The sequence below is a fragment of the Phalacrocorax aristotelis genome, chromosome 10 (assembly GCF_949628215.1).
Source record: "Phalacrocorax aristotelis chromosome 10, bGulAri2.1, whole genome shotgun sequence".
NCBI lineage: Eukaryota > Metazoa > Chordata > Aves > Suliformes > Phalacrocoracidae > Phalacrocorax > Phalacrocorax aristotelis.
The window spans coordinates 3044135-3064962 of NC_134285.1; the positions used below are offsets into that span (position 1 = coordinate 3044135).

The 20828-nt window shown below is 46.7% G+C and overlaps 1 protein-coding gene across 3 annotated transcripts in view; it reads left to right on the plus strand.

Annotated features, from left to right (window-relative positions):
- CACNA1H (calcium voltage-gated channel subunit alpha1 H) overlaps window positions 1-20828 on the plus strand; it is a 127314-nt gene that overhangs the window by 14855 nt on the left and 91631 nt on the right. For all 3 annotated transcript variants that reach the window (XM_075104703.1, XM_075104704.1, XM_075104705.1), the window contains exon 5: window positions 9157-9472. In XM_075104703.1, the coding sequence (XP_074960804.1) occupies window positions 9157-9472 (316 nt within the window). The remainder of the gene's footprint in view (window positions 1-9156; window positions 9473-20828) is intronic.

Sequence of the window (20828 nt, forward strand, 5' to 3'; positions counted from 1 at the left end):
GGACCCACACCCACACCCTGCCCATGACCCAGGAGCTCTATTTAAGCTCAGCCTGTGGCTCACATTCTTTGTTTGAGCTGTGCTGTTGGCATGCTTGTCTCCTGCTCTTTGTTCCTGGTTTCTTTGGCTCCTGCCTGAGTTCCCTGGATGGATCCTGGATCTGATTCATCACTTGCCATGTCTGGGGATTTGAATGGACCCTGCTGCCACCCCTGCGGTGTTCAGACTCTGCCTGTGCGGGTGCTGCTGGCACTGGTATGACCCTTGGCTTCTGGCTCATTCCCCTGCCATGGGACAGTCCTGCTCTGGCAGCTCCCCGGTAATCCCTCTGCATGATACTGAGCTTGGGCTGCTCTGTACTTGCCCCTTCAGAGGTGCAATGTAAGGACACACCTTAAAACCCATCAGCACAACAGATCAAAACCAAATGCAGCCTGCAAGCTCCTGCAGAAAAGGGAGGTCTGCCTGGGAAAAGCCTTCCGAAGGGCTTGTGTCAGAGACTGCTGGAGATGTCAGTGGCTCAGAGGTGAGGAAATGCCTGAGACCAGCTAATGCGGGTAACTGTAGTTCTGTAAGAGAAGATAGAGCCTGTAATTATATCTGTTTGTAATCATCTGCTGTCTACAACTCGTATTGTGCCTGGAAGACAAGCAGAGATTATCCCTTAGCTCTACCCCAGATCCTGTTCCTGCCTCTTGCTGATTAGTCCTGTGGCTTTCAGCTCTCTGAGCCTTTCTCTGTGTGGCAGACCATCTCTGATGGTGCTTACTCATCCCATCAGAGATGCTGAAAGGCAGAAAATTGATGAGTCTGCTATGTGTGTATGCTTCTGCTCCTGCGTCTTGATGCTCCAACTGCGTGAGCTCTCTTCGGCACCCATGGCAGGTATTTGCTGGTTACCAAGACCCTTTGTCACTCAGGGTAACCCTGAAATGTCATTTCAAAGCCCAAAGAGTGGTGTTAAAGCTGTGCTCAGATAGCCCTGTTGCACGGGGCAGGCACCATGTACAGGCAATGCCTTGAGCACAAGGAGCGCAGAGCTGTAATTAGCTTTGGTGAGTCTCTCTCATCTCTTTGACCAGGTTTCTAAAATGCTGTGTGATTTCCTGCAAAGTGGAGCTTTTAAAATTAACCACAGGGGGAATGCTTGCTAAGTAGAGATATCAGGCAGCCTGGAGAAAGCAGACTGTTATGTAAGGGCCATTAGCAGCATCGAAGGCATCGCAGGATTTTTTTATCAGGGTCTTGGTCCCGGTCACTGAAGGCAAAATCAGGCTCCCTGTGCCTCAGGACCTGTGTTTGGAGAGGCTGGAGTTTTGTGAAAGATCATCTCCTTCCCGCTTCACTGCAGCTCTGCCCTGGTTCCTGGGTGTGTGTCCCCAGCAGCAGGTAGCGGTGAATTCGGATGCCTGTGAGCTATCCATTGCCTGTGCCCAAGTCCTCTTGCTTGACGCCATGTCCTCAGGGATACCATGAACAAAGGCGTAACATTCCAGAGAAATCTGGAGAAAGGAGGCTTCTGGCATGCCCATGGGGCAGCTCTTGTGCAGGACAGGGCTGCTCCAGCTCTGCTGGTGCCAGTATGAGTGTAACAAATGTGGGTTGCCCTGGTACCATCACTCAGACTGAAGCTACTGTCTTGGTCTGTGTTTTGTTGGGTTAGCTTTAGACCTGAGAATCCTGGCTGCAATGAGCCATCCCTCCACTTCCAGCTAGAAGCTGTCCCAAGTTGGTTGGAGCTTGGTGTGAAACTTTTGGGGAATCCAGATCAAACTTTTCTCGTATTTTCTGTTACGCCTGATTGACTCTCCTGAATCCATAGTTCCAGGCACTGGGTTATGGTTCACCCTTGCAGTGGTCTTTAATACCCCAACAGTAAGTTGTATATGGGGAAAAGATACAGAGTGGTTTTGGTGTGGCAGTAACAGGGAAAGCGCTTCAGGGTTATGTTGTTCTGCTGTTGTGAAGAAGGGCTACAACATAGAGCACTGGGCCCAAATGACCTTGCTTTTGTGGCCAAGAAGGCCAACGGTGTCCTGGGCTGGCTGCATGAAAAGGAGTGTGGCCAGCAGGGCGAGGGAGGTTCTCCTCCCCCTCTGCTCTGCCCCAGTGAGGCCGCAGCTGCAAGGCTGCATCCAGTTCTGGGCCCCCCAGTTCAAGAAGGGCAGGGAGTTGCTTGAGCAAATCCAGCGCAGAGCTGCCAAGGGGATCAGGGGCTGGAGCATCTCCCTTGGGAGGAAAGGCTGAGAGTCCTGGGCTTCTTCAGCCTGGAGAAGAGAAGGCTGAGGGGGGATCTCATCAATGCCTATAAATATCTGAAGGGCGGGTTTCAGGGGGATGGGGCCGGGCTCTTTTCAGCGGTGCCCAACACCAGGCCAAGGGGCAACGGGCACAAGCTGGAACACGGGAAGTTCCCCCTGAACATGAGGACAAACCCCTTCCCTGTGCGGGTGCCAGAGCAGGGGCACAGGCTGCCCAGAGAGGCTGTGGGGTCCCTTCCCTGGAGACATTCACCCCCCGCCTGGACGCGGCCCTGTGCCCCTGCTCTGGGGTGCCTGCTCCAGCAGGGGGTGGGACGGGGTGAGCTCCAGAGGGCCCTTCCAACCCCCGCCAGTCTGGGATTGTGTGACCAGCAGCACGATGCCACCTGTCTGCGAGGCAGTATGGAGACACAGGCAAAAGCCAAGCCCAGGGTTGGACTGGAGAGGGCCCATCACTCTGGCCTCATGCTCCATCCCCGCGCTGAGCTGCTGTGCTCAGCATTGGTGCTGGCGAGCCCTGACCGTCTGTCCCCTTCCAGGGAGAGCTGCCAAAGAGAACAAAAGCAACGACAAAGCCTTGACACAGGGGATGCAGGATTAAAGTTAAGCTCTGGTTTTGGTTAGAAGTAAACAGAATAGAGCTCTGTGGGAACGGGTGAATGAGATTCTGGTCATTTAGTTTTGTCTGCCAAGTCCCACTAAATCCCATTATTGTTCTCCTCAGCCTAAAATAATGTTAGCCAGCAGGCTGGGAGGGACCAGAGGATGGTCAGGGGTGCTGTGCACCTGGACTGGGGCTGAGCAGATGATGGTCCTGATCTAGATTTTCCTTATAGCCCTGTAAAGGGGAAGACCTGAGTTATTGGCAGGACTCACCTTGGTGGTGGTGCCAAACCCTCTCAGATGAAAACAGAACCGCTTTAAAGCGAGGGTGAGCACCTGAGCACAATCCAGGGTGCCAGGCAAGGAAGGCTCATAGCCCCAAAGGTTTTCTGGAGTAAAGCAGGTGTAAGTGAGCTCAGAGACTGGTCCTTCAAATATAGTTTCTTATGTGCTGCATGCTTCTTTGCACACTTGCTGCCAGCAGCTTCCTGGCATTCAGCTTTACAGCAAGCATCAGTTGGAAGAAGTGACTTTGATTTTGCCATCATTCTTCTTCCTATGGAAACTTTTCTTTTAAATCCCCCTTGAAAGCTGGCTGCTTCAAATAAAGAAACTATTTTTAAATATAGTATATTCTGATAAAAGTTTGGGGACTTCTTTGAGGTGCACTGGAAATACCTGCTTTCTATTTCTCTCTCTGAAAATTGCACCATTGCAATGCAAAATCATGCTGGAAGGAGGTCATTTTATTAAGGACTGTCTTTTAGTAGTGACTTTGAAGGAATTACAGGCAGTTACTGGGCTGTTGCAGTAGCAAGTTGGCAAGCAATAGACTGGAGTGGGTCACTGCTGTTCAGGACATGTGAGAAGCTGTCACTCCCCAGCCAGCTGTGGAAACTAGAGTGGTGCTTCAGAGGTCTCTGGTGGCTCGGACACATCTTCAACCCCCCAGGGAGCTCGCTGGCCGGGCTGTGCTTCCCCTGGCATTGAAGAGCAGTGCCAGATTGGGCCCCACCGCTATGTGAGCAAGTACAGGATATCCCTGACAGTGGGAGCTGGAGGGGGAATTTCACAAGGGCTTTTTGGTTGGTCTGGTCTGAGAGAGGAAGGCTCGGTATGCATGTGTGGGAAGGGCAAGCAAAGCCAGCAGTTTATCTGTCAGATCTCCAGGATGCGTGTCTCCCCACACAGCCCCTCTGGCTCCCTCCTGCCATCGTGAGCTACTGTCACTGTAAATAAAGGAATCAGGTCACCCCCAGCTTGCCTGGGTTGTTGCGTGTGTGTTGTTATGCAGGGGAGCGTTTTCCCCTTTGTGGAGCCTTTCAAGGAACTCAGTGCATTGGAAGCTGGAGAGAGGAGGTAGCTGTGAAGTGCTTTGTATTTATCTAATGTTGCAGGACAGTTATAATGTGAGCACTTCAGTCTTAATTAACTCCGTACCTGCTTGGCATTGTACCGCCTTTGGCTCCTTGGTTTTTGTAGAGCTGCGAGAAGGCACGGACGGCCAAGGCAGACAGCTCTGCGTTTGTCTGAAAGGTTCTTCTGAGTTCTGCTTAATTGCTCCCCCTGGCATCGCTCTGTGCTGTAACGTTGGGTTGTCAGCAGGATTTCCTCCAGAGAGCAGCCTCTGCTTGGAGGGAACAGATCCTGCTTGGTGCTGAGTTTCCACCACATTTTCCCTTTCCTCCTCTGCTCCTTGGGAACCTGAAGCAGGATTGTGCTGAGCATACAGACACCCCATACTCCAGAGGTTGTGGATGATGTCCTGCAGGGGATGGTTGGGCTGTGAGGACTGAGCCAGGGGGAAGATGGAGCAGAGAATAATTGTTCAGCCTCCTTTGACATGGGAGAGAATGGACTTTCCTGCCCCCCGCTGTCCTTCCTGCATGTGAACATGTCCAGGGACAGAGAAAGGAAAATACATTGCAAAGCTGCTGCAAGGCCAGAGAAAGATGTGCACTGGGCAGCTGGCCGAGAAAGGGGTGTTAATCCTTTCTAATGTGATAACAAGATCCATTCTGGGGCTTAGTTTCTCATGTCTTTTTCCCCAGAGCACAAGGGTCTTGTGATTAGCGGATTCATTACCATTAATAGGTTATTTGGACTATGCCTGCTGGCAAGTAACAACGAAGTCAGATTGACCTTTCCTGCATGGGGAGGTAGATGGTCTTGGCAGAGCTAATACATTCATTTTGTGGATATTGGGGGTTCCCTCACTCTTGCAACACTGTTGTTTCTCATTCTTGCTATCCTTCCTTCTTTCCCCTTTTTGGCTTTGCCAGCAGGGTCATAAAGCAGAGGAACTAGAAAAAGGACTGCAATTTGCAGGGCTTGCTGTCAGTTTTCATGTCCCTTCCCCGCTGTACTCGCTGGTGGCAGAGCGTCATGCGGGTGCAGGTCCATCCCAGCCGGACGGGTGCTCGTGGTGTCTCTGTGCCCAGGGCAGACGTGGAACAGGGCTGGGCAGAAATTGGTCTCCATGTGACCGATTTGGGCCTGTCATAGGGAGGACTTTCTTTTAGTTTGTAAATTATTTTGGGGACAATTGCAAAAATGAGCAAGGCAGAGAAAAGGGAGGATAAAATCAGTTAGGCAGCAGCAGAACCAAATCAAGCTTCATCTACCCTTTGCAGTCAAGCTGGGCTTTGTTTTCCTGGTTTTATTTTCCTCCCACAGCCACCAAAGTGTGCCGTTCTTTTGGTTCTCCAGAGGGTTTGTGCCCAGATCTTTTCTACGCAGCTTATTAGATCACAGCCCAGGGCGCTGTGTCTGCAGGCAGTATTTCTCCTTCAGCCCAAGGCTTCTTAAGCAGGGACTCATGGGAAACATGCAGCCTCTCAAATCTGCGTACGTGGCTCGTCAAGGGCCTTTGCAGTTGGGATGTGTAGTGAATGGAGAAGCATTGCATGGGAAGGGTATTAGTCCTGTAGGTCCCCAGCCTGGCTGCATCCCCCCCTTCCAGCAAAACTGGATAGGTGGGCTCTAGCTGAATTGACTGGCACGTTGCTCTGTGGCTAGCTGTGTTCCTGTCCAGCCTGCCCAGCTGGGTGGGTATATCAGGAGATCAGAGATCAGCTCTGGGGACTGAAATGAAGATGACAAATCTGGAATAATCAACATGTGTCAGTCCTGCAGCTGAGAGGGCAGACAGCTGCAGAGTCACGCGTGGTGCTGAATGTTGTGTGTATTGTGCCATGGTGGGAGAGGCAACTCGCAGGGGAGCTCGGCTGTGAGGTGGGAGCGGAGCATCGCGCTGATGCATCAGCCCTTTTGTCTGAGCACTTTTTCCATGGTCAGTGTTTTTGGCACGGGCATGTGTGCGTCTGCATCTAAACACAAAACTGCTCCCAGGAAAGGAGCTTGTGCAGCTATAGCTGCTAATTACACAATCATCCCTCCAGATGGTCCATCTCCCTCTGCAAGTCCAGCTTTGCTCTGGGTAGAATCCTAATTACACTGGCCCACAAGCTGCAGTGTGTGCTGAGCCTTCCCACCCTGCCCGCTGCCAAAAGGTGTTTGTGGTCAGGAAGCTCCTGCTGCCAGTGTTGTGGTGGGCTCTTGCTTCCAGGGTGGTGAAGAAATCAGGTTTTGCTGAGTTTCACAGTTCCCCCTGGCCCTGGAGCAAGTTTTTGTGGATGACCAGTTGTAGTTTAGAAAAGCATGTCACTGGAGTGGCTCATACAGATCAAAGAGCCTTGGTCTGCCTTGTTTGAAGGGAATTGAGAAAGAGCAAGGGATGTTCTGAAGATAACACTGGGTTGTTGCAGGACTGGGAGTTTGTTGTGTAGTTTTAGTGTTGCAGGTTACTGTCTGAGACTCGCCTCTGTGGCTGTCTCTGCTGCAAGCACCAGGTCTGGGCTTTGAGCTGAAAGTTTTGAGTTTGCCTGACTTGTCACATTGGGGATTTGAGAACTGCAGAGATCTGTTGAGCCTGAGCTGGAGGTCCAGGTGCTTTGATGAGAAGGTACCAGAGGAGAAGGTACCAAATGAGTCCTCTCCTGCCATCATCTTAGGGAATTAGAGTACTCTTTGGCTGTAAAACTCAAAGTCCTGGTTTCAAGAGTGGTGAAGTCAGCCCCAGGGAAGCCGGTCAGACCCCGGAGTCCCCCCCGAGTCCTGTGGCCATGTATCAGGCAGTGTAGAGCACAGTCCAGGCTTGGGCTGGGCTCTGGGGATGCTAGAACCCTGTCACCACTGCAGGGGGTGGAAAGCCCTGATCCCAGTGTGCCATTGGAAAGACTTCAGAGCTACTGAGCACCTGCTATTGAGTTCCTTGGGAGGAGGCTAACAAGACATGCACCCATGGCCTCTCAAACCTGGAGGTTTTTGAAAATGTCCTTCCTGAGGCTGGTGGGGCTGGGATGGCTCTTCCCTGGGTCGCGTCATGTCTCATGGAGGTGCGGAGCCCTCCCAGCACCTCCCTGGGTGAGCAGGCTCAGGCAGGTACTGTGGCTGTAAGCAGAGGTGTCTGGGGGGTGTGGGGTTCCCACCACATTTATTTGAGGGTGTAGAAGCCCTTTGCATCTGAATTGAGTCCCTCTCAGCGGACCCACTAAGGCCAAAACAGAGCTGCAGGGGCTTTGCCTGCCACTTGTGAGTTAGAAATCACTTCTCAGGTGCCTCTTCTACTCCTCCCTCTGTTTCTTCTCTCAAGTTCCCCAGCTGTTTTTGCCCACAGTCCGTATCACTCCCAGTCACATCCCTGCGCCTCTGCATTTTAATCCTTCGCAAGCCTCCGCAATGCCCCCCTCTGTGTGACAAACTCTACTGGTTGTAGTATCTGATCTAGCAAACACCACGCTAGCATAGCACTCAGCCTTTTCTTCAGCTTGTTTTATATGGAAATTTTTTCCAAGTGAAACCAATTCGTGGGAGGGGAAGGAAAAGGCTTTTAGGCAGTCCTGGAGGAAAAATATTTTCGAGTTTCTTCCTTGTCTCTTGAATCTAAGGCATAGAAACTGGGAGAAAGATATAACAGTTTTTCCTGTAGAGGTGTGGGAACACTGTTCAATGGAAGGAATAGCTGGTGAATACATTTAATTACCAGCGAACAATGCCCAGTTCCTCTGACGTGCTACTCTTGCCTATTCCTGAAGCTGGATGAACCCTCAACACCAATCTCAAGCAATTCATTGATAGAGCAGAAACAAATTCCCCAGGAAAGTTGTTCAGAGTTAATTTCCCCTCAGCTCTGCCCTGCAGCAATTGCTCTCTCCTTAAAGTGCATTTGCTGAGTGACTCCTGCTTGACTCAAGGGTTTTGGGGAGCAATTTCAAGCAATTGTATGGAACAACACTAGTTTGGCACTCATTAGAGCCAAATCTATTCAATAGTTAGGCACATTCAGAAACACACAAAAATACAGCTGTCCTGTCTTGAAGAATTACCTGCTTATCTTCTACCCACATCTCACTTGGTTGTGTAATTTGAGTGTTGCCTTTTCCCTTATCTCCTGACTGATTATAGCATCGTACGTAGCTCCCTGCAGCTCTGAACACAGCAGATAAAGTCGGTTCTAGGACTCTGCACCTTCTCAGAGCTTCAGCAGCGTGGGTGCCGGAGGGTCTCACTAATGCTAATTAAATAGCATGAAAAGTCCTGCACTCTGGTTGCTCGCTGATCTGCCCCAGAGCGTGGCTTGGGAAAAGGCACATCCCTGCCATGCTGCAATTAGAGCACTTGCTTATCTTAGCTGTAACAGAGCCATAAATTTTATCTGGGCCAATTAAATCAGATATGCAGTAAGCATACAGTTCCTGTTAATGTGGGCTCTTTCTTTTCTGATGTCAGTACAGAAGGAATTTGAGATGGTGTGTGTCTGGGTCTCTCTTTGTTAAAGTTCAGCTCGCTCATCCCAGAGAGGTGCTATGGGGCAATTTTATTGGAAAGCTGCTTTGCCATCAGCTTTTCTGAAGCGTGATCTGAGCATCAGAAGAGCTATCTTAAAGTCCTTAGATGGAAACAAAAAGCTCCCTAGATTTTTGGGAAGCACCTGGCCTGCTGGAATTTTTCCTCTCTATACCCTCTCATTTTGACTTTCAACTGCCCTGTTCGCCTGGGAGAGCTCAGGCTGATCTTTACCTGAAAGATCACCGGTACATTACAGGATGCTGGCAGCAAAAAGCTTTGTAGGCAAAGGTAGGGGCTGATACCTCAACTCTGGCTTGCTGTCCCCAGTCTGATGGGGCTGAAGGGCAAAGGAGAAATAACACACCCAAAGCAGGGCCTTTTGCTGCTGATGAAACAAGGGTTGCATCATTTGTTCTCATCCTTCTCTTTCTTCCCCCTCCAGGACATACAACCTTACCTTCCTGCATCCGTACTACCGGACAGACGAAGCAGAGGAGAATCCGTTTATCTGCTCATCGCATCGTGAAAACGGCATGCAGAAATGCTCCAACATCCCAAACAGAAAGGAGTACAAGGTGGAGTGCACCTTGAGCATGGACTCCTACAGCCCAAGTTTGTACAACCCTGACTTCAGCAGCAGGAATGCCTGCATAAACTGGAACCAGTATTACAACGTGTGCATGGCAGGGGATGTGAACCCACACAACGGAGCTATCAATTTTGATAATATTGGATATGCCTGGATAGCTATTTTTCAGGTAGGATTCTGCTAAAGATTTTTCTGTTTCTTTTTCGTTTGTCATCTTTTGCTTGAAAAGGTTTTGATAGATGTATCAGAGGAGAAAGGAATTTGCTTGCATCTGCGTGAAACTGCAAATAAAGACACATCGAGTAAATGAATCAGGCAATAACCGTGCAAATGTTGCAAAAGAGCATTTGGGGAGAAAAGCCATTTTTTTTCAGCGCATTTTAGAAGAAGGGGAAAATATTTCTTGAGGCAGACAAAAGTATGGCAAGTTCTAGCACTGCAAATCAGACCTGGGTAAATCCCAGGGATTTTTTAGAGTTAGGGTCTGTCTTTATTGCTGTAGTATCAGAAAATGGGGAATGTTGTCCAAGTCCTTAAGCAAGACTTAACACTGTTCTAAAATGTAGGAACTAGCTCAAAGACATGGTTTGGGCTTGATTCTGGAGCTGCAGAGTTATACAGGTTAGCATGGAATGCCAGGGGGAGGAAGAAGAAATCCTAATGGTCTATTGGAATACCTGTGAAGATAGATTACTCACGTGGAATTTGAGTCTCTTTACCCACACCTATGCAGCTCTTCACTAGAGACCAAAGTGCTTCTAGCTCAGGCTGGGGGAGCCTTTACAGGTGACAAAAAGCACTCCAGCAACTGAAGCATTTTCAAAGCATTTGTAGCTCTGGAACACTAGCTCATCTACACAGTCCAGAAGCTATGGTCTCTTAAGGCTAGCCTATTTTAAATGATCCATGTACTGGTTTCCACTTCATTTTTAATTCAAATTTCTTTATGCTTTTAAGTAGATGTCCAGTTTTATTTAGACCTTCTGAAGTGTAGGTGACATCTATTCCCTAAAGAGCTAAAGTTCTTTTAGTTTTGTCAATGATGAATAATTACTCATTCAGAACTCTAAAATTTATGAATTTCCTTCTAGTTTCATATTATAATATGAACTTAATAACTTTCAGTTCTCACCTGGGAGTTGCAAAGGGGCTATTTCTTGCTCTGAGCATCTTGTTTGCTCTCATGCTGTCACAGTAACACAACTTGAATCACGCTGCTGCTGGTGTCAGAGGCTCAAAACCAAATCCAGAAGGGTTCAGACAGATCTCAAGTCTCTACTGGGCTCTGTTTTTAAAAATGCTTTGGTTCTCCCCTGGAATTAGTATGTCATGAGAGGAGCTGCCGTAGTATATTTGAATATTCCTGACTGGTACTGAGTGTTGCATAACAAAAGAGGGAAATCAAAGCGAGAATAGTCGAGAGGTCTCTGGCTGCACTTGCATTCTCCTTTTTCTGCTCTTACACAGTTCTTTGACAGAGCTTGATGGATGAGCCCAGGAGGTCCCATCTGGCTCCCACCACAGGGCAGTGGTGTTCTTGCCAGAGAATGGGCAGAGGGCAGTGCGTTGCAGAGTGCCTGTGCTAGTGCATTGAGAATGAGCAGGTGCTTCTTGAGGGCTTCTGCTTCCTTTTTACTTCCCGAGCCTTTCTGCAGACCGCAAGTTTTCATTTCATGTTAGTATTTCATTTCTACAGCCTGAAAACATATAGTTTTAAGCCGGGGAGAACACACCAGCCATAGCAGAGGATTCCTTTGCGAGTGTCTAGCAAAGATGGATATTGTATCCATAGATCATTCTGGCAGCTGCCAGGAGGTTTATGATTGGTTTTAGTCCTGCTTAGGCCATCCAAATGCTAAAGAGTATTTCCAGCCAAAAACTCGTCTTACATCTTCATTCCTTTTAGAAGAAAGGACTCACTCTTAGAAGCTGAAAACAATGTTACTCCAGGTGAAGAAGCAGCTGTTGGGAGTAAGGTGCTTGCTTAATTTCAATATGGAAAGAGTAAATCATTACTGCAAGAGGTTGGATGCTAAATCAAAACAATTGCTGTAAGCAGAGAACATTTAACAAATAAAGCTATTGAGTTGTGCTTTCATTACATTTAATAGTTGAAGCTGGGTAGCACCAGGTCAGCAGTTAGATGAGGCCTCAAAGTAAGTAGTGCAGAAAGTAGAACTGATGGTTTTAGTAGCTCGGGAGCTTCCCTGTGAATTGGTATTGAATTACTGGGCAGAAAGCACTCTGCTGTGCTTTGGAGGAGACTGGTCCAATTGTCCTGATCCCTTCTGGGGAATAATGAATATGTGGTACTTTGCAAGAGTTGTAATGGTGGACTGAACCTCAAGGTCTGGCAAGCCTCCAGTTTGCGTAATGGCGATCTTAGGACTCAGCTGGATAGAGCATCCCGCATGATTTATCCCAAATGAGTTGGAAATCTAGCATGGTTTAAGAGCTGTCAGAAGGGAGGTTGGTGAAATGAGCCCTGCAGGTAAGATTCGGCAGGAAGCTTCCAAGTGCAGCGACTGCAAGTCATGCCCAAGAGTTTCCAAGGGCGCAGGTTGATACTGTGCAGACTGCAGACAAACAGAACCAAACGCAGACTTTGATGGGGAAATCTGAAGATGTCTACCAAAACATCCTTGCAAATTGCATGCCAAGGCAGGAGCCTAGCAGTATGGCCAAACTCTTCCAGCTGCTGGAATTTGGATTCAAGCAGCCAAGCTGAAAGACATTTAACTTCATGGTAGTAGTGAGCCTGAACTTGCAAGGCACCTGGCACGTGGCAGCGGGGGTGTACCAAAGAGTGAAATGCGTTGATGCTCTTCTAAGCAGAAGAGTAAGTCAGAGGCATCAGATATGAGAACCAACCTCATGCAAATAGTAAAATCTTAAAGCAATAAAAGCTATGGCTGCATCCATAGCAGGTGTTTGAAAGGATAATAGTTCCTTATGTAATCCTGCAAATGATTCATGTTTTGATTCCCCTCATTTGTTGTGTAATAGGCTAATTCATGTATATATTTGTTACAAAGGCAAGTTCAATGGCAAATTATGTGAACTAATTAGCTTATTACAGAATAAATGAAAGGAGATGGAACCTAAATTAACTGTGAGGTTTGGCACGATATTAAGATCCCTTTATTGCACATGAAATTCAGCCGCAACAATAAGAGCAGTAATTACAGGTATTGTTGTCACACTGCAAATGATGAATTGCCCACCTAACCAAAGTCCAATTTAATTTGAATTACTGACAGTTTCAGTGGAGCAACCAAAACGTTGCCACCTTCCTAACCATCAGTCTCAGTGTGGCCAGGCCCGAATGCAGAAACCCCGTTAAAACAAAAGGGAGTTGAATGGCTGGTAGGATCCATGGTTTGGGAAGAAGAGATCATTTAGGCTACTTTACAAACCACAGAACCATTGCTTGGATGATTTCATGTCTGACTTCCAGAAAAATAAGACCGATAATAGCACTTTACATCAGGAGGCAATGCTTTTGGCAAAACCAGTGAGGCAAGGTTGGAGGAGCAATAACATTCAGCTGGGCAGATCCAGGGTGAGATCAAGGGAACGAGCTGTTCCTCTGTACCTCCCTCCAGGACGTAGTTGAGAGGACTGAACTTTGAGAGCAAATGAACAGGAAAATATGACATGGACATTTTGGGAAATGTCCATCCAATGCAAGAGAGAAGATTTGTCTGGCAGTTCAGAGGGGCTCTGACACACTGGTGCTGGCTGGGTTGCCTTTTCTATGGCCTCTTCTTCACGTGTTGTATTTCAGAAGTAATAAAGGCCTTCCTTAATAAAAGACCCTCTTCAGGTTAGTCCTTGGATGCAGCTCTCAGATTCGTGATTCTGTTTCTGGCTTATGTTATTCTGAACGCATATTGCTTCTATGAGGTTTTGCTTAAGAAGACATCTCAGCTAACAAGTTAATCAAGTCATACAAGTAACACATCTCTGGCCCGTCATCAGAAGGCCCTAGCGAGGGAATTCTCAGAGGAGACTCTTCTGCATTCAGCAGCCCCCTTGCTGCTGTCGGGGGGGGGGAAGAAAAAAAAGCCTGGTTGTATTCATGAGAGCTGAAGACAGCCCAGCAGGCACATGACATGATAAGAATGCCCAAGAAAGGAAAAGCTGAATCACCTTCTGAAGAAAGATGTCTGGAAATAGAGAAGCATTAAAGGAACTGGCAGTGGCAGCAGCAAGAGTTCAAGGCATTACCTTGATGCTGTGCTTGGATGGAGAACTTCTCTTTGCACCTGATCTCACCGAAGCTAGGAGTATGTTACAGCCATGAAGGTGTGGGTGGCCAGCTCTGGAGAGACAACAAGTTGTGGTGGGAAGGTGGGGGAATTGATGCCACCCACTTTTTCCTTCATTTGTCCTTCCACGGGTACTTTACTCTGAAGGCGGTGGCAGGCTGCCTGAGCAGGTAGGACAGCTGGCGGTGACAGCCGTATGCTGCAGGCCACCTGCCGAAATAGCCCTTTTGTTTCGATGTGAAGTCACCTCTTCTGTGCTCTAGCTTGTCAAAAAAGCCCCTGGGAGCTTGTGTAAGCTATCTCAATCTAATCAAGGATTTATTCATTTTGACCCTGCGCTATGTGCTGATGAGGAGCTTGTTTTGTCTCTGTGTTGCTGACTCTGCTTCTGCCAGGATCTCCCCTCCCGCTAGCTGTGCCTGTGGATGGGCCAGCTGAGAAGGTACAGACCCTGAGGGAAGATGTCAGGCTTGGAAAGAGAAAGGCTCATTTGTTTCATTTCATCATTGTTTGGTTCCCTCATCTATTCCACAGCCGTTTTCCACTTCACATTGTTTCAGCCTCCGTTCATCATGATTGAAATCCTTCCCTGAGGATTTCTCCCTTGCCTGGAAGTCTTTCAGCTAAATCTGTTGTAATGGGAACCATATCTTCTATTTGAATTAAAGGAAAAATGGCATGCACTTCTGCTATGGCCAAACACAAGAATTACCTTGAAGTCCCTCCTTGTCTATACCATCACTCAGTCAAGAAAAATCTCATTTGAGGAGAAAAGACCTGAAGCTCTAATGTTGCTTTCCCTTAGAGTAAGCACAAACCTCCATCCTGGAACCTGCTGGCAGGACGGAATTGGCAGGGTCATTCCTCTTGGCTCCTGCTCGCACCCCATCCTCTTAGCTGGGCTGTCACTCAGATGGGTGTTAATAGGGACCTTTTGGGGGGCCTGTTTCTCTTGCCTTGGCAAGAGACCTCAGTTTGTCTCAACCAAGTTCCTTACAAAATGATGGCTCAGGAATGGTTACCCCAGTGTCTCAAGAGTATTGTAAGCAAGATGCTACTAATGCTCTTTCTTGCCTGTCTGCTGCAAGCTCTGTCCTTCCACTTTCAGTAGTCTTAAATATTTTGGGGAACAGCCAAAAGGCACATTGAAGCAGAAGGAAGTGAAAGAGAGGCTTCCGACTGCAACTGTATTTGTGGGGGCAACATGTAGTTTTACGGGCCATGTTTTTCAGAAGCAGCTCTCACAACGGGTGCCCATGTTTTCAGAGTTCATTGAGTAGATAATTTTTTGGCCAAAAGGGCGTTTTGTCAAATGGTTCATTCTTTAAGCTGGTGATGTGTGTCAACAATGCTTATCTGCTGAATTTGGCAAGAGGTTTTGGCTGGTGAGAAAAAAAGGGAAGAGTCCTAAGCTTTTCATTTCCACTGCTTTAAGATGATTCTTTGTCACTAGATTTGAATTTGTTTTGGAACACCAAAAATATTTCACTCTAAATGATGGGGCTTGAGTTTTGTTGGTGTTGCTGCTTTTAATTTGGTCAGCCGAATAAGCATAGTTTTCTGCATTTGAAGAGCTTTTCATGCTGAACGCCCAATCTAAGAATATTCAGCCCCTTTAAAGCATCTCAGAGTGTGCTTCCAAGAGGATTAGTTGCTTTTGAAAAATCTCCTTCATTTTGAAAGCTAGAAGGAATTGCACCGCATAGCACAAGTCAGAGGCCATCCTGATTGCAGGTCTCGGCCCACTAACCTATGGGACATACTGGAGGGACCCAGTGTGGCACAGAAACCTGCTGCAAACTCTTTAGCATTGGAAGGGTTTCATCCTACCTGAATCATAGATTCTTTTATTCAGAGCAGAAAGAAGGGTGTCTGCAGCAAGCCATGGCCTCACCTGGAGTCCAGTTAGGTGATGAAAAAGCTACCGGTCTTGAGGTGCATCAGAAATTCTTACAGGGAAATGTCACTTTGGTTTGATTGACCCAAACCTGCTCTGTGACCAGGTGCTACTATTGCACCTTGCACTGTGAGCTGTACATAGCCTAAGGGAGACTTGTAGGCTAAGCCAAAGGTTCAGCTCCTTCACCCTGATGGCCCCACACAACTGTCCCCAGACTTTTGAGTTGGCAGGTCCATCCAGGAGAGCAAGACACCCCCCGCGCTGATTAGTATGGGTGGGTAAAGCTTAGATACTTGGACACCTGAAATGTGTTTTGTGTCATAGGCCTGCACAGAGGGCTAGCTGTGCTTGAAGCTGTGCACCCTTCGTCCCTAGTGGTCTCTAATATAACGTGAAGCAAGGTGTAACAATACAATCAACAAAAATCCTTCCTTTTTGTATTTGGGCCGGTACCCCAAGCTGCTGCTGTGTTCCAGACAGTGGTGTCTGGAGAAGCACTGTCATTCGTATAATTGCTATATGGTACACTCATCTGTAAGCAAGGATCTCAGCCTGGCTTCGGTTCCCTTCTTATTGCAGGCTCTTCATCTTTTAGCTTTGCTCTGCTATGAAACTGATTTATGGCACTCTCTATGATAATGGACTCATTATGCTGAAGCTAAACAGTTAAATACATTCCCTGTGCATAAGATACTTTACACAAACAATGAAGACAGAGGATAATTATCACAGTAAATCAAACCTCATGAATATGGACTAAGATGTGATTTATTACAAGCAGCAGTCATCTAAAATCAGTGATGGTTTTGCTATCAGATGAGGATCTTGCATTTGTGTGAAATGGAGAGACTGCAACTAACCTTCCTTTTGTAGCAAAAGTTGCTAAATTTTTATGCCATTTTTAAGCTTGTAGATTCACTTCCATGAGGTTCTGGGCCACCAACAGCAGCATCAGCGATGTGTCCAAGTTTATAAGTGGTAATGCTGACCAGAGATCCCATTTACGTGGAACAAATCTGAGAGGTCACAACTCAAACAAATGCAAGTTTGCACAGTTTCCTTTTATTTTCTGTTTTGCAGGGGCACTTCTCAGAGCAGATGCTTGCTTTGCAAGACTCAATTTATAAAGAAATGGCTAAAATCTCTTTGGAAGTAAGCAGGCTCTCAAAGTGAAAGAAGCATCTCTTGAAGGGACATTACTCAGAATATAATAAAACCTGGTTTTCTGACCAGAGGTTACTTAACAACATGTGTCACAAGGAAATAATTAAAATTGTGAAGCTGACTTAAAAAATACCCATTGGATTAGCTGCCAAGCACTCTGCATACAGAAAAGGAATACTCCATTATTCACTGGTCAGTACTTGCTAGCCAAATCAATATGCCCAAGAGGGCAGAGTATATAGATAAGAGGCTTTCAGAAATGAATACTGAAGGCCTTATAGAACTTACTGAGACCATCAGAGTAATTAATAGCTCTCGCAGTTTATTATATCATTGGATCTTGACTTGATAAGGTTTATAAAAATAAGAAATAAAAAGCCTTGCAGCAGGGCCGGGGAAATGATGAGATAAAAAGTAAACAAAAGCAAATAATCATGGCAGTCCTTCAGAGTTGCCGTTCAGGTCAGTACAATTGATTTTCACGCAGATAATGCCCATCTTCTCCCCAGAGGACCCAAGTTAGGCCAAAGAAAAAGAAGCTGAGTGCAAATTACAGATGTCAATTCAGATGAACACTTCAAATGGTTTGGAAACACTTGGGTTTCTCTGTATCTCAGTATCATCGTCTGCTTCAGCCAGACACCGAGTTGGATGAGGATCGGCAATTCTGAAATCAACCACCAAGGAAATTTCTGTTTGCCAGAGCTATGCTTTTTAGGGGTTTTGCTCAAAGTGTGAGATGCTGGGTTTGGTTCCTCTGCTTAGGGAGGCTGTCTCTACAAATGAAGTCTGTTCAAGTAATCACAGAAGTAAAATCTGCCATGAGAAAGATCAGGCCTCGGGGCTGGGCTGGAGTTCTGTATGCTGTGCGTTCAGTTCTTATAGTCTTTTCAGCTTCGCTTCACGCAGTAATTTTCCAAACTTTCCTCAATTGATTAGTGGCACCTCAAGGTTGATTTCTATCTGCTGCAGTCCATCTGGCACTAGCCATTAGTGGTTTCTAATATGAGGAAGTAATTCAGTGTTTGACTTTACTGATTAAACTAGTTTGGGTTGGAGTTTGCATCTTGGTTTTTTTCCCCTGGATGATTGGGTTTGGGTTTTTTTTTTTCCCCCCCTTAACTGACACTAAAGAAAAAAATAACCTGCTCTTGAATCGATTATAGCCAAGAACTTGCAAAAATTTTGGCAGGGCTCAAAGGCAACGATTTTTATGATGAAAACTTCTTGACATAATAAAAGAAATTGTTCTGCAGAGACCTTTGAAGTGACCCCAGAAAAGATAAAGTAAACCTCCTGTCTCCCTGGGAACAGTGAGGAGATCCGAGTTAATTGCCAGTGTCTTTAATCTACATCTCCCTTGTGATTTTCACTCCAGAGTTTTAGATTGATTCTGATTAGCTTGACTAGAAGACCTGATTCTGTCCCCAATTATGCTACTATAAATCAGACAAGCGTCTTTGTTACAACTGATGAAATTATTGTGGCATGAGCAAACCAAAAGGAACAGAATCACAGAACAGAAGACGTTAAAAAAAAATAAATATCTGATTGTCCGCTCTCATCCTGCTCATATTAGTAGGGTGATCAGGGAGTGCCTGACTGGGGACTGCATGAACGGTGTCGAGGTCAAAAATCTCTCTTGACATTCACCTGAGTGAGCTTTCTGTTCAATCCTTGCAGTGAGGGGAGAGAGGACCAGACACAAGACTCAGGGCTTTAGTACTCAGCCTTGTAGGTATTAATGAGAGACAAATGATTTATCCCATCCCTACCCATGCTGTGTATGAGGTAAAAAACTGAATAAGCAGACAAGGAGAAGTGGACTGAGCATCACACAGGATCTCCAATGGGTTAGAGGACAGCTCTGTTCTCTGCCCAGAGTCTCAGTCCTTCGAAGGTGAAAATCATTTCCCCATAATAAGGGGGCAGCATCTCCTTTCCCACTGGCTCTGCAGCATGTGACTACAGTCAGCAGCGCTCTTCAGGACAGCCTTGCCAATCATCTTAATTGAATCTTTCAGCTATTTCCCTACAGCTGCCAATTTTGGTGTGCCACGTATCTTGCACATCTTTTTCATCAGAGCAGAACTGGGAAACATGTTTCTCGCCGACTTATCTCTGTTGATAAATAATTGTATGTTGCATTTATTGGAAGCTTTGAACTGGTACATTTGGAGACACTGTTTAATATGTCTGTCTGTGAACAACCATGGCTTGAACAGAATTTAATTACTGAGAATGGATTGCTGAAAATGGAAAGCGCAAGAAAGGTGTTCCAGGTCCTTGGAAGACATCTATAAAGGGCTTGGAGGGCCAAATGCTGGAGCTGCAGTCAACTGGATTAATCAGATTGGAAAGTGAAGAGAGAAGGAAGTCATTTCTGCCTAGCGAAGCAGGTGATACAGCATTCAGGGTGCCCCAAGGGAGGAACAGTAGGCAAAGCAATGCTGAAAAAATGTATCTATGTTCTTGGGAGAATAGTGAGAGTTGCTCACTTTCCCTCTGAGTTCATCTGGTCTGAGAATAGGTGTGTAGGATCAAACCACACATTGCAGCAGTGAGCCTTGCACCAGTGCAGATGCCTTTGACTTTGTTCCAAAATTATTTAAAGAGTTTAGTTTGCGGTATATAGACCAGCTGTTGGCATATTCAAACGGTCTGGTTCCCATTTACACCAAGGCCTTGCTGAGGATATGCCATGAGACCTTGGAGTAGGTAAAAACATACTCATAAAGTCATTCGGAGCTCTTTAAAGGACAGCGGGAAAGAAGTCCACAGCATGGCAAGAATCAGGCTGTAAAAATCATAGACACTGTTTCAGTCCAGTCAGGTGGCTATGCATGTGTGCTGTCCTGCATTTCTCCAGAGCTATTTGATTTTTAAAAAAAAAAAAACCAAACAGATGTCTGTGAGCACGCTCTCTTACGGGATTGCTAGTACTCTAATCCTCAGCAGCTCAGGAATCCTTCCCCTAGGTACTGCTGCGTTTATACTGGGTGATGAGTCCAAGAATGAATCTACAAAGATGTCAAACAGGAGAACAAAAGCCCAGCAGTCTGTTTATCCCTCCTGTATCCCTTCGGTTTGCAAGTAGTAAATAATGCAAATTCTAATTACATCTTAAATATTCTGTGAGCGAGATGAGCATTTTCAGCCCTCCAGAGGAGAAATGTGGTGTGTCGATTGATTCTTGCTGAAAACGCTGTCTAGCATGCAAGAAAAATACCTCTATAACTGTTGGTTGGCTGTCACTCTTGTCTCAGCAGCTGTTTCCCAGGTGGGGAGCTGGCAGTGCCTGCAGAAGCCCAACAGCAGCCCTCAGGTAACTCCTTTTGAAGAGAGGGCTTTGTGTTTAATTGTTTTAATACATTTTATTTGAGGTTTGCCAGCCAAATGCAGATTCAGTGAAGAGGTGTATCCAGTATGTCTGGAGTCCCTGGGCTCATTTTTCATCCCCAAGTGTAAACGATGGAGCGCCTGCTGTGCCAGCTGTGGCAGCCTGACTCTGAAATGCCCATCCAAATAGAGGGGAAGGGACGGAGGGAACTCTGAACAGCAGGAAGAAGACTATTTCTTAGGTAGTTGGCAGTGATTCGGTTTAGCCTTGTGTCACCTCCTGATTTGATCCCTCCAGTTTCCCCGTGAACCTACCCAGGCATCAAGTGCAAGAGGCGATCAGCTGCCGAGCACAGGCAGGGAGTGAGGCCGAAAAGAACTTTGCCCTCTATAAATGTTTCAACCATGTTAAAGGAAAGGCAGAAAAGGGCAGTTTGGGTTTGGTTGCTTGTCCGTTTCACACCGCTGAACAGACTGATTACTGCCTGTGTCTGCCCGGGCAGCTTAACCCCTTCTCAGATGTCCAGGGTGAATAACAGCACTTGCATCCACACAAAAAAAAATGTCTGTTACTGAAAAATTTCTACCGCAGATTGATCTCTGGGGTTCACGTTGACCAAAAACATTCTTTTTTTGTTTTGTTAAACCCATGCTGCTGGAAGAGTTGTATTGCTGGCTGATACCTGTGCATCGCTAACCAGCAGCGGGGCTGTGATATGAAAGAATATCTAATGAACGTAATGAGGAACAGGAGAGGAGGGTGCATTTTGTGTAAATGCAGCCCACACATTGTCAGACCTGATTGCTCAAAGTCTTTAGCAATGCTGACAGAGTAAACCAGCTGCAGAGAC